At 41.8% G+C, this 13,973-nt stretch overlaps 1 protein-coding gene across 4 annotated transcripts in view; it reads right to left on the bottom strand.

The window, feature by feature from the left end:
• Positions 1–13,973, bottom strand: part of PALM2AKAP2 (PALM2 and AKAP2 fusion) — a 281,930-nt gene that overhangs the window by 9,526 nt on the left and 258,431 nt on the right. For 3 of the 4 annotated variants that reach the window (XM_071579901.1, XM_071579904.1, XM_071579903.1), the window contains 3 exons: positions 11,373–13,764; positions 4,400–4,578; positions 2,101–2,139 (listed from right to left, as the gene is read on the bottom strand). In XM_071579901.1, the coding sequence (XP_071436002.1) occupies positions 2,101–2,139; positions 4,400–4,578; positions 11,373–13,764 (2,610 nt within the window). The remainder of the gene's footprint in view (positions 1–2,100; positions 2,140–4,399; positions 4,579–11,372; positions 13,765–13,973) is intronic. The other variant, XM_071579902.1, reaches the window with a different exon arrangement.

Raw genomic sequence — 13,973 nt, 5'->3', positions numbered from 1 at the left:
AAGGTATTTCCTGTACTATCCCTATTTAGTCTATTCACTGAATACACCAGGAGCTATGTATCTGAGATTAAAATGTGTTTACTTGAAACAAGACAGTAACAGTATTAAACTGCTGCTGGTCAGTATTAAGACATAAACTGTGTGTCCTATGACATCAAATATAGTATGCTGGTCTTCTGTTTTTTGTAGCCTTTAATGTTGCATGAATATCACCTTACTGCAGTTATCTCCAACAGCATGACTGGTATTTAGGAAGCTCATGCTAATGTCCTGTAAACTTTAATATACATAGAGCTGCAAAGAAAAAAGCTCAACATTTCAAGAATAAAAACATCCCATATATGGGCATGCACCTAAGTCTCTTTAAAACAGCAGATAGATGTGCTTTTAATACAGGGGTTTGGGGGTGATGCCACCACATCATCCTAATGAAGCAGGATGCAGTTTTGCTGCATGTAGCTTAACTTCAGGAGTTACTGTACCTTGCTGGGGGGTTGTTTGCTGCTTCCTGGAGTGGAGTTGTCAGGCTGACTGTGCAGAAGGCCATGCTCCAAGCTGGTGCAAGCACAGCTGGGGCAGCTTTAGTGGTGACAACAATGACTAAAATTGAGCCACCTCCGGAACCAAAGTGGATTATGGAAAGCTCTGCTGTGAAGTCAGTATAGAGTAGGGGCATATCGTGCCCCAAGTTTTGCTGTTCCTTCTGAAACAACTACCTGGCTTCAGCTAAAGATTTCCAGTGAGAACCACACAGTTTCTTCAGTCTGAGGCTGGATGCTGGGGATTACCCAGAAGACATACTTTCACCTGCATACAGGATTTCTGTGTCCTACCGCCATTTTTATTTCTAATGCCTTTCCCATTCACACACATTCATTTCCAGCTCCTTACCCTTGTGTCATTATCATTATACAAGGATCACACACAACTCTTTCCAGCAGAAGGTGAGCTTTTGCCTTTCACACAACATTGAACACTGTGATTACTACTTGCTGTTCATAAATCTTGACTTAAGATTATTATGCAGATGTTATGGAGAAGAGGCCTAATCTGTGTTTAAAACCATCTGAAAGCACACTGCACTTACACTGATTAACCCTCTATAAATACGCTACAAAAAGATCAATCACTGGCTTGTATCAGTGCCATCAAACCCATACTAAATTATTTAATGAACAGGAAAGACTTGACTTTGCCTTACTCTCCAGGACAGAAAACATTAATGTACTTTTCCTGAGGTAGCTGATTTGGTAAAATATGTTACAGAACAGGAAAACAATGGAAGATTCATCTTTATAAAAAAATGCTTATGTTGGATAAATCAGTATCAGTCACTATCACAATCTGCACAGAATAGGCAACTAAAATATCCACATTTCTGAGCACCTCGTTCTTAATGAACATTGCAAAAGTCTAGTTAGTATCAACTACTTGCTCTTAAAATTATGGCCTCTGGCAAATTCCAGCTTTGAAGGGACAAGGACTGTACTAAAATACCAAATGTCAAGCTAAATACCCTTTCCTTTATAGGTCTGGGTTTCTTCTACCCTGAGGCCAACACTGATTGTTGGGACTGTGGTCAGTCATCACATCTCAACAGACAAAGACAAGGACAGGTTCACAAAATGCAACAGAATGAGGTCATGCATTTGATCCTACTCTTCTTCCACAGGTGAAAGATTGGTGTGCAGGTTCTTTACAAAATACTGAAGAAAAGCCACAGCAGTTCCACTCAGCATCTGAAGGTGCTTGGATCCCAAGTTTAGTTTTGCCAGCTAAGTGGTAAGAGTGATTAAGAAGAAATTCTCATTTCTTGCCTCAGGAATGTTCAAGTCCTGGGCATCAGCTCCCAACCCTTTAATTACAGCCTGTCCTGTGACAGAAATTGATTGTAACCAGAATCCAAGTGTAAGAAAACCAGCCACACAAATATTTGTGGATGAGAAGTATGAGGGGATATCACACACACACACAGCCCTGGCATCCCAATTTCGATATGAAATGGCACTGGCACACAGTATGAAAACACCAACTACAGCAACATGCACTTGGAATCACCATGCAAGAGGAAGTAAAAATAAACAAGCAGTTGAAAAGTACCTCAGAAGTAACCTTGCTAGACAGTAATTTACAGGTGTACTGGTAGAAAGGGAAAAGACCAGCATTAGTACATTGAACAAGCATGCTATAACTAGGAAACAAGAACAAATTAAAGAAATTGCAAGAACTGGCACATTCCATAGTATAGGATTTCAAGCAACTTGCATGTCACAATAAAAAAAGAAAGATAATTGGTGTTATTTATGTTGCTTGGCCAGTTTCAGTCTTGTTTACCATCAGTGCTTGACCCATTTTCTGCTGCTGCTTTTTCTCTTTTACTCTTCTGTTGAAACCTGTACTGTAACACATACTCTGGAAGACACTGCCCCCTTTCTTGAGCAGTGAAGTTCTTCCAAGAACAGATGCAGTTAATTTGCCCTCTGTTTCTGAAAGGCAAAACCTACAAGCCCTGGCCAGAGAGGCCATGTTGTAGCCACTGAAGCCAGACATAAAACAGAAGGCAGTGATGCCTGAAGGAGGGACAGGGTAGATATCCTATTGAAACAACCCTGTCTTTTGGTGTGTCTTATGCAGGGAGAAAGTAAATCAGTACTGCTGGTGTGTTCAGTACATATGATACAGCTTCCATGGACATCAAACCTCTTCACAATCCCATTCAGAAGATCATGGCTGCTGTGCCATGGCACCCTGACTGCTTCCACTACTCGAGGGAGTCTCTGGTTCCCCTCAGTCACAAAGAACAATGCTGAACCATGGTCAGCTCTCTGGATGTCATGCTCCAAGTGGCAGCTCTCTGTCTGGTTGTCAGTTATGCTCCTTCCCCCACTATATTTCATGTATTTTTAAAAACAGTCCAGTGATTTCTCTTTTTGTTTCTGTAGTTACAGAAATCCTTTTTCCTGAGAACACTGCTCAAATGTTCTCTGCTGACAAATCAAAGCTATTTGTTGTTTAAATAATAATTGTTTAGCCTGGCATGTAAAATATTATCTCAAACTGACAGTGGTACAAGTGCAGGACTTCTTATTTAAATTATCTTTGCCCATCAATGGTGGGATTTGTTTACCAAAAGAGAGCGGAAAGAGGCAGGGAGATAAAACAAAACACTCCTGCTGGTCTGAGGAAGTTCTCCCTGGCTGCTACAGAACACAGACCTCTAATAGGATTTTGGGTAGGCAGGAGCAAGAATGTAAATCTTGTTTTTCAATGGCCTCAGTAGAATAAGGGATCAGAAAATTTCTGGTGTGTGCTGGTAATGAATCTATTTGCACTTTAATTAGCCAACAAAAGTGCAACAGGACTCTTTCACAGTGGATTCCTTCTGATTTTAAGTATCTTATGTTACTGTGCAATATTCACCAGTAATGACTATAAAGTGCCAGACTAGTGCAGTATTTGTGTTACAAACCTTCTCTTACTTCTATGCTCCTAAATGAGACCCAGCCCTTGATGAACATTACTAGAAAGCAGTTTGCTGGAGCATGAGCTCCTTGGCACTAGGGTCATGATTCTGACATCTTTGGGAAATGCCTGGAGGACTGTGGCTGCTTCACCAAACATGGTGTCCATTAAAGAAGTTCTGTATTTCATTTGTATCTCACTACCTTCTGCACTCACTGCCCACAGAAATAATGAGTCTGAATAAGACAGCTCATGGTCTGCTGAAAACAGGTTGCGTAACAGTTGTATCTGAATTTGAATACTTCTAGCCACAAAATTCATAGCTGGTCTTATTAGTGCTTACAAAAAAGAACACCTTCATTGGGTTAAACTCTACTACTGTTTCCACGGAAGAAAAACAAGTCCAGCAGGAAATGGCAAGCTGACTATTGAAGGATCCAAATTTATTTCTGAGACATTCCCAGTCCAATTCCACAAGGAGTGGTTCCTGAGGAAGTTACCAACTTAAAATGAATCCTGAGAACGCTGGGATAGGACTTTGTGGTTTAAAAACACAGGTGTGAATACATGCTTGATCCAAAAAGCTCAAAGAGTCACTAAATAACCCACTGGAGAGTCTTGGTGATGTGTGAATTTACAGAATCTACCAGTTGCAGTGCAGCTACCCAGGGGTCTTATTCATTAGTTAATTTAATCAACTAAAATGAAATTTAATATGAGCTGCCTTCAGTATTTGCAGTGACACTCTCTTCTTCCCCACTGGCCTGCATTCTTCCATTTCAAACACTTGGCTCTTAAAATGTGTTAAAATCCTTACACACTTGCAAGTGTGTTCTGAGCAGATTCTGGTGAAATAAGTTTTTTTGTTATCTCTTGGTTCTCACAAGTCATGATTTGTATCACAGAGTTAAAAAGCAAGAAGTAAAAATGCACTTACACTACTGTCGTCCATCCTTTCTCGTCTCTTAGTTTTGTGTGTTTCATAATCCTCCATGAGGGTCTGCATCAGGTTCTTGGGCCGCTGGGCTCCTGCAGTCTCCTCTGGTGGAGGGTCTGACTGTGAGACCGGGCCTTCTGCTGTGGGTGATGGAGGAGGCTTGATCTTCTCTATCTTCCCTGAAATGATATGAAAAAATGATCCGTTCTAAACTGAGGACTCACAAGGCGTTTACCAAAGATGACAGTTGGAGAAGCATTTTCACCACAGTCTGAATAAAGACCAGTTTGGAATGAAATCTATGAAGCAATCTGATAAATCAGGATGGTCACAGACTTTAAAAACACTCTCCCTCTTCCTGCAATCCACTACACCAGAACACTATACAAAATCTTTTTACAAAACAAAAACAAGAGTCACCAAATGATACAACGCAAGTTTTATCCACCACTATTGTTGACAGTAGTATCTGCTTGAATGACCACTGTCCCCTCCTACAGGGTACATTTAAGTGGTTCGGAAATATTTTTAAGATTCTGGAAAACTGCAAGATTATTTTTTTCTGGCTCAGACAATACAGCACACAGGGACCATGCATGAGACAGCGAAAGACAGCATCTTATTAAGCACTGCTGACTTCTTCTCTTTTTCCAGTGCTTTATATATGCTTTGTAAGCAAGAAAGGCTTCAGGTTGATCCCTGGTGCTCCTTCTTCCTGCTGCACTTTCCTGCAGGTTGCACAGGGTGCTCCTGGAGGGAGACTTGAGGCCGAACATGATCAGGTGTCTGTCCTATAAACTTAATTCAAAGAGGGCTCTTCAGTTTCCTGGTTGCAAAAAGTCAGAGAGAAGTCAGGTTTCTCTCTAACTGAGCCCATTTCACCCCATGGAAACATGTTTTAGGCACAGTGACCCCAGAGGTGGGTAAAAGACACATCAGAAAAAGGAAACCACTGCTATGAGCTGCAGAAATGCTCAGGGGGTGGACAAACCATGCTTCTTTGGGAAGAACTGCCTTCCTTTCTAATTCCCAGACACTGACCTGGGGTAAGCCACCCACCTTGTCCTGGTGGGAAGAATGAGGGTAATGGTGACAGGTCATGGGAATAACCTCAGCTATGACAGCAGAAAACAGTACTGAAAGAAAATTAATTTCCTCTTCCATGGGACCACCATCAAGTCTTTGAAATAAGGCATTTCACTGGATAAGGAAAACCAACCAACCAACCAACCAAAAGATAAAAATGCGCACTGCAAACCTCTTAAAAATAAGTCAAGTAATCAGAAGGATCATGCAGATTTTCATGAAACTTGTTGCTGAGACAAATGGAAACTGTGGCTGCTCCTTCAAAAAGCATCGTTAACAGCGGAAGCCACTAGAGAGCAGCCTTGAAACCTCCTGTAAAAATCAAAAGGATTTATTCTTGAAGGTAGAAGTGAAATCTGAGTCGATACTTGGAGATGTTTTCACAAGAAATCCCCTGGCCAGGCCAGTTTCATTTCTGATCAGTGATGAAAAACCCAGCATGACTGGTTTCCCATTAAGGTTTAATTTAAACTGGGCATAGTGTAGGGATGAGGCTGAGAACTCATGCTCCTTGTATCACGCTCCTAGACACTGGAAGGGAAGTTTCTGTGTGCCCAGGTTCTTCTCTGGCTTGCACCAGGACTTGCTCCACAGACAACCAGGAGTTATGCTGCCAAAGCAGAGGCCAGCAACAGGTCCTGAGCTGCCCAGCTGCACTTGTGTGTGACTGCTCAGCCAGAGAGTGTAAAGGACCATCGCCTTGCCAATTAGGTCCAGAGGCTAAAAAAAGCATGGTGAAAATGAAATGCCTGATTAATGGTCAGATATCTTGCTATATTACTTCATTCTTAGACTAGCAATTGCCTTAGATGTTTGCAAGTAATGCAGAAAGACTGAGGTGTCTGATGTCTGCTCAGCTTCTGCTTTCCCCCACAGATGCAGACACATCACAGGACGCTCAGACCTACAGACAAGCCTAATGGCTGAAAAAATCTCTTTCCACTCCACTTCCCCTGAACACAAAGCAAATCGTAGGTTTTGAAGATCTACATTTTAGAAAGGGGGTGTCTTCAAGGAGATTCATTCCCCCTGGCTGAAAGGCCAATCAGTTGTTGTACTCATATACTCACAGAATCATTCTGTTGGAAAGACCTTCAGAATCATCAAGTCCAACCTTTGTATTGTATGTATACATAAATTCCATATATATATTTATACATATATAAAAAGTTATAGGATCCCAAATCTAGAGGTACACATATAATTTTTACTTAGAGATGCACTGCCATTTTTTAAGGTATCTATCTACATAGCAGAGAAAATTTTTCAAATTAAGACAGTTCAGCAAGACAGACTGTGATAGAAAACCAGTCTGTGCTGGAGTCAGGGGATAGCTGAGACAGACAAAAAAAAAGTCCTTCTGATAATACAGAGCCTCATTACCAATTCAGCTGAAAGGTGGGCTTCTTTGATCTTTTTGAACACCAGATGAGCAACACCAATACACAAAAACATAAACAAGCAAATTAAACAACGAACCTCTCAAATATCCTCTCAATTCACAGACATTCTTCACTATGGAGGGAGTAAGAAAACAAATGACAAATGAGTTGTTACAGCACTACAAGAGTTCAGAGGATGACTGATGAGCACTCTAGAAGAATACTTGAAGAGAATGAACTTTGCTTTTTTCCACAGCAGTGCCTATAAAGGGATAAGGAAACAGCAACGTCCACAAACATTTTGCTCTAGCCTTTCTCAAAATTCTGATTTTAAAGAGAATTTCACGCATACATATTGTATCTGATTCTTATTCTTTACATGTATATATGACATTAAAAATTTTGTGATGGCCAAAAACATTAGAAATATCTTGCCAAAAAGCTACTGCTTCTCCTACCACACAGAAAATAATTTCAAACTACAGCTGAACCCGAGAGACTTCCTAGTGTAGGTATTTATTAGTGAAAAATAGAAGTGGAAATGGTTTTCAAGCTGAAGTGGCTCCTTTGACAAAGGCTTAAGCTTCACAGCTGCCACTCAGGATAACAAAGTACGGAGAAGATAGAAAAAGACAGCACACATACATGCCTCACTATTTGGAGGAAGCAGTTACCTAAAATTTAATGGTATCTGACTGCTTGCATCCCTGAGCTCTAACTCCCACACTAGGCTTATGCCAGCCCCTGAAGTTCTTTCATGTATTGATAGCTGAGGACAACATCAGCTGAGAAGAACAGAAGATGACTGCTTGGTGGGCAACACTTCTTGCTGGGTGTGCAAGTCTGCATGAGTGCCTCTAGATGAATGCAGGTAGTGCAATGTGCCTTGTGCCTCACCTGGCAATGCTTTAGTGACAAGCATCGAAAAGGCAGATGTGGCAGCTTCCCAAAGCTATTCCTGGGCATACCTTCTTGTTTTAGGGATTTCCCCATGCCTCATCATGAAACAGCAAATATTCACAAAGGGCTTCTCTCCAACTAAAAAGCCCTCATGGAATCAAGACCTCTCATTTAATGATTTTCATACCTCTTTTGATGAAAAGGACTACTTGGAGCCAGGCACTACGGGAAGTTAGATACAAGTTCTTCACAGTCTTAAGATATTCCTAATAAAATGAACATGGACATGGGAATTACATCACCAAACTTACACTGGATCCTCCTCGTGTCACACTCTCATCATCCTGCTTATATAAACTATCAGATAGTCTCAACTGCTGTGCCCAGGAGAGATGCTCCACCATCTGCAGATTGTAGGAGGAAGCCACTGGCTTGCTATGCAGCTGCTCGTGCTGTGCCAAGTGCAGCAGAAGCTGCAGCAAAGTGACAGGAAATGCTCAAATTTAAATAGAGCCCCACAAATATTTTGGGATCCATAATGACTTTATTTAGCCATGTTCAGACACTTTTTTGGTCTTTCTGAATTTCCTCATGCAGAAACCCCTACTCTTTGCAAAAGAGTTCACACAGGTTCTTCATGTTAACTTTTCTAGAAGTACCCTGGAGAAGCTCTTGTCCTGTGTGCACATTCCACCAAAAATTACCCTGTGTCCAGTGGTCAGTAATGGAGTGATCCATGATCCGGGATGGGTTAAAAGGTTGTTCCAAAACACCTCAAACAACTTTAAAGGATACTTGTTAGCACTAGAGGTTTATTACAAGAAGACCTTTTGGATTGTGCTGGGTGGTTGGCAGACCAACTGAGTCAGCTGCATGAACGTTGTACGTCAGGGTGAGTAAAACCAGCCTATTTGCTATCTAAAATATTCAGCAGTTACTTCACACATAGACCCACATGTATTGTGTTAATTTTCCACACTTCAGTTAAATTACAATGCAGTTCACTGCAGGGTTTTTTGTGGTTTGTAGTTCTGTTATCCACCTAAGTATACACATGGTTCAAAGCAGTGCAGAAGAGCAGGAGTAACAAATAACCAGGGAACACCTGGAGTCCTAGTAAAGCTACTCTGCCTAGACCACCACCTAAAAACAACCTGATAGTTAAGCCATTGCTAATTAAGTTAATTATTATACCTCCTTGAAAGAGTTCTGGTGAGTTTACACTTCCTCACTTAAGGAATAAAAACAGATTTTTAAAATTTAGACTTGACCTCTTAATCCTTTTCTACTGAGGTATCCTGATGCTGGAAGTGCCAGTTCTTTCTTTGGGAATGGTAATTGGCTGACAGAAGTACTTCTGTTTTTTCTTTATTATTATTTTTCTTTACTATTAGTGGTAGTATTACTATTATTTTTCTTTGTGAAACTATGTATTCATTTTACAGTAACAGATACATTCTACAGCGTATTCCTTACTGTGCTCACTAGAAGCAGGTTTTCTTTTCTGCTCTGTAAATCACCTCTGTAACTGGCTGCAATAAAGCTTTACAGCCAGACTTTTCTGGCTCTGATGAATTACATCTTACCTCTGTTTTTGCCAATAATTAAAAGCTCCTGTAAATATTATAAAGAAAGCTGCTGCAATCCTGCAAGGGATTGCATGGTATTCCTCCTCCCTATTTTGAAGGATGCCTACAAGCTTTAACTGCAGTACAGCTGGTAAGGGATATCAAGGATGGCATGAGCCGAGGCTATGCACCCTGCATCACTAGGGGTGCTGAGCAAGCATCCTCCAGCTGAGAGCTATGCTGAGTACGTCTGCTGTTTAGAAAGCACCGAAGTAGAAGACTTAAGAATTACTTTGGCAGTGCTCTTTGTGGGTTTTTTGATCAATGACATTCTTAAACATTGCCACATACTCATCTTTCCATAGAAATGATTTCTTGCCTTGTCACCAGCTGCAAAATGCAGTAGCTTGAGTCACTGGCTAATAGATCAAATTTTCTTTCTTGAACATGTGGCAGTCAGACATTTAAAGGCAACTGTCTGGAATGATTCATTATAAACAGAAGTTTATAATTTTATCTAGAACGTAACTTAAAACAAATGTTTTTACAGACACAAAGTAAATGGCTTGCTGCGTAAAGAAAGTAGAAGTACACTTCTCCCAAATGCTCCATTAAAACAAGCATTAGTGCCAGCAGCACTTCCAACAACACTTGTGAGTAAAACACAATCATTATTAGCCTCATTTTGAGAACCTTCAGCTGTAGATGATGTTGCTTTTGAAAGCAGTCATGAGCACACCTTCATGCAATGAGTCCTCCTACCTGATGCCTATGTACCCTACATCTCACATCTTATCAGGTATTGCTCAAAACATCTCAGATTGGTTGTGGTCCCTATAAAAAATGCTATTCTATATGAGTAATACCAATAGCAAGCACTTCAAAGAAATGATTGATATCTGCTACATTTTTTGGTAAAATCACAGGTTAAAATCATTCTCTTTGCAGAAGAAACAAAACTAAGTATTAGCTATTTATGTGCTCCATAACACTCCAAAATTCACAGTCATATTGTGTAATGGACTAAATTCAGATCTTATTCAAGCTTGCCACGACTTTCAAAAGAAAATTATCATCACTAGCTCATGTCTACCCCAGTGGAAATAAGGACAGAACCTAAGTAAACTCTGGGTAAAATGAGGACTTCTTCATATCCATCACTATCAATAAACCTTTTGCAATGTATATGTAGGTATATGCTCATAAAAATCACTACACAGAAATAAGCCTGGTATAAGTTTCTGGTTTATCTGTATATTTTTCTGTGTTATATTAAAAAGGCATGAATGCTTGATTTTATTTCTTGAGAAGGAAAAGGGGGAGAGAGACATGCTCAGTTGCAATGAATGTCACCACAAGAACCCAGAAATTGATCAGAGAAGGACTTCTACTGAATCTGTTATGCATTTTGTTTGCATTGCCTGTTTAATTCAGTAGTGAATGACACCAGCTGAAATACATGGCAACTCTTGGTTCTGGAGATCATTATACAAGTCAACGTTCATTAAGGCCAAGAAAGGCCTGAAAACGGAAAGCAAAATATACAGAAAAAGAAATCTGATTCAAACCCCCCAACTGTGTAACTCTCCATTACTCTTTTCACTTCCTTAATGATGTGCAAGAGAACAGATGTTAGGGAAAGTCTTGTATGTTTGTGTTTCAAATAGCCATACAGATGCAAAAACTGCTGCAGTTTTTCCTTGAGATAATCTTAAGATTTCAGAGGGTGATCTGAGCAGCAGAGAGACAGACATGTCATGTCACAATATGGGAGGGGATGAATAGTGCACAGGGTTTAGTAATGACAATCAGCATCTTAAGGTACTGGCTGCACTTCATTTGTGAAAAACCAGAACCTTCCACAAGTGTGCTCACAAACGGCATGGCTGTTCCATGCAGTCCTCCTGCCTGCAGTTTCCAGGCAAAGTCATGACCCTCCCATCCCTGCAAAACAACGTTTTCATTCAAAAATGGTGTAAAACTAAAGCATATCTGACTCTTCAATCATACTTCGCTTCTGACTCTCTGGGCTCTTACCTGGTGCAGTTTTGTAAGACACGGTTCTGCTGGGCATGGGTGGTGCACTCTTTGTAACAGGGCTTGGTGCCATTTGCAGACCTTGCCGTTGCCTCTTCAGCTCCTCTTCTCGTTCCTGTGCAGCTCTGATCTCTTCTTCTATCATGGACAAAGTTCTCTGTTTCCTTGACCGTAACTTGAAAGGGCCCATGGTCACTTCAGCCTCCTGTGTGGCCAGGATGGAGGCAGTGCTCCTAAGCTCAGCTGCTTCTGAATACTTGCTAAAATAGCTGACTTCATGCTTGCCTTCCTCCACAAGGAATGGCTGGCTGGCCGAGTACATGGGTGACTGCTGCAAACTCTTCCCTTCCCTGAGATCTGAGTCTTCCTCTTTTGAAATCTTTGGTATGGTGTCCCTTTTTTCTTGAACTGGTGAGGACACCTGGGGTGGCTCAAAGATTGGGTTCTGATGCTCCTTAGAGGCTGGAGGTGGCCCGGTGGTGGCTGGCTGGTCTTTGACTGGCATATCTTTCTCTGCTGAGATTTCTTTTTCCTTGAAGTTTTCTTTATCTACCTGCTCAGCTATGGCTTGTTGGATGGCGTTTTGAACGAGCAGGCCAGCATGGTACTCCAGCTGATCATCCATCAGCATGGAGTCTGCCAAGGCAGAGGAGGGTGAATCACAGCCTGGGTCACTGAAAGACTTGGAGATGCCTTCACCCCTGCACTCTGCTGGAGTGTCGGCCTGTGGGGTCTGCGGCAGGGAGAAATCTGCCAGTGAACTTTCCTGCAGGGCACTCAGAGTCTCATTCGAGGCACCACTGTCACTTATGTTATCCATGCTGAAGTCATTGGAAAGGGTCTCTAAGACGGTGGTATCCTGAGACCTAACAGACAAATCATCCAAACCGGAGTCAAGCTCCTCTGGAGGAGAAGAGGCGCTACCTGACTTTGGGAAGTGGTCTAAAATTCCCTGTCCATCATCCTTCACCATTGTGAATACCGCTCTTGCACTCATGAATTCTCCATCTTCTGCCCACAGTTTTGAGGCTGGTCCAGCTCTGGGGCTATCACTGCATGGTAGGTCTCTTGCTGTGTCCGCAGTGATAGTATGGGTGCTTTTGTCATCTTCTGAGGTACAGGAGACTTTCTGCGCTTTGACAACAGGAGCATTGTGACCCTCAAGCTGTCCTGTTTGCCCACACACTGAAACAGGTCTTGTCACAGAGGACACTGGCTTGTCCACATATGGAGAATTGAGGCTCTTGTAGAAGGGTTTGATGGAGAACATCTTGGGTGCTCCTGACCGCCTTGGTGGGGCCTGACCCTGAGATAGACCTGAATGCTCCATTAGCTGGAACTGCTTTCTTGCAGCCGAGAAGTCAATTTGCTCTGTGACAATATCCTCTTTCTTGATATTGACTGGCTCTGGGGGTACAAAGGAGCATCTGACCTGTTTGGGGAATGCTGGTGTTGCAGCTTGCTGCTGCTGTCTCTCCTTGCGCTCCTTGTACTTTTTGTGAGACTCCAGATGATCTTCCTCCAGTTGATCCTCCAGGGGCTTCTCTTGGGGAGGGTTCCACCATTTGACAGCAATGTTTGGGTTCTTCTTGACAGCCTGACTTTTAATGAGCTCCCTTCTTTCCTTTTCAAGTTCCATCATTTCTTCTGATGGTCTCACTTTGCGGACTCTGTATTTTTCCTTTTCTTCCTCATCTTCAAAGAGCTTTGAGGGCTTTTTGTCTTCATGGAAGGCTCGCAGTTCAAATTTTGCCTCTTTCTTAAGGGTTGTAAGAGTTGTTTCTCCATCCTTAGAGGATCTTCTAGAACTGTTTGAAGAAGTGGGACTTCCTGGCACCCTGAGACTCTCACTAGTGTCTTCTTTCATCCCATCCAAGGAATAGCCATTGGATTTGAGGTTCTCATCTGTTACATTAACTTCACATGGCTCAACTTTCAAGGGTGCCTGCTTGTCGGCTACATTTTCTTCCCCTTCACTGGGTACTGAATCTTTACTGACACCAGCAGTTGCTCCTGAGCCATCCATAATGGAGACTGCACTTGGCTCAGGGGAGGATGTCCCATTAAAGGTACTGTCTGCAGCAGAATCACAGCAATTTGCCTCCAGCACTTCATCTAGGTATCTGATCTCTTTAGCAACTTCACTGTCCAGAGATTCATGCCTTTCCTTAAGTCCGTTGCGGCTGGTAGCAGGGGAAAAAAAGTGGGTTGGATTGTCTATGGGATGTGGAGAAGCCACTGTGGTGATGCTTTTGTGTTCAGAAACTGGAACTTCAATTTCCATTTTCTCTTCCTTTGTAGCAAGCACAGCAGCTGGCTCCAAGAAATTGGCACAGTTTTGGTCTCTGTTTTTTCTCAACTGGATGTCATCCTCAGGGATTCTGGAAGATTTCTAAAATAAGAGAACAAAACTACAATGAAGTCCTAAAAAACACCCAGTCCATTTTTTGCAGAGTAAACACCATCTGAAAAACAAACCCTAGCACTTCTTAAACTTGAGATTAAAGCATTCCCTCAGAGTGCAAAAGCAAGGAAAACCATTAAAAAACAGGAAGTTACCTTACCATAAGCTGGAAGAGATACTAAAACAACAACAAACTC

Source organism: Pithys albifrons, chromosome Z (genome assembly GCF_047495875.1).
Source record: "Pithys albifrons albifrons isolate INPA30051 chromosome Z, PitAlb_v1, whole genome shotgun sequence".
Classification (NCBI taxonomy): Eukaryota; Metazoa; Chordata; class Aves; order Passeriformes; family Thamnophilidae; genus Pithys; species Pithys albifrons.
This window is presented reverse-complemented; position numbering and strand designations above follow the sequence as displayed.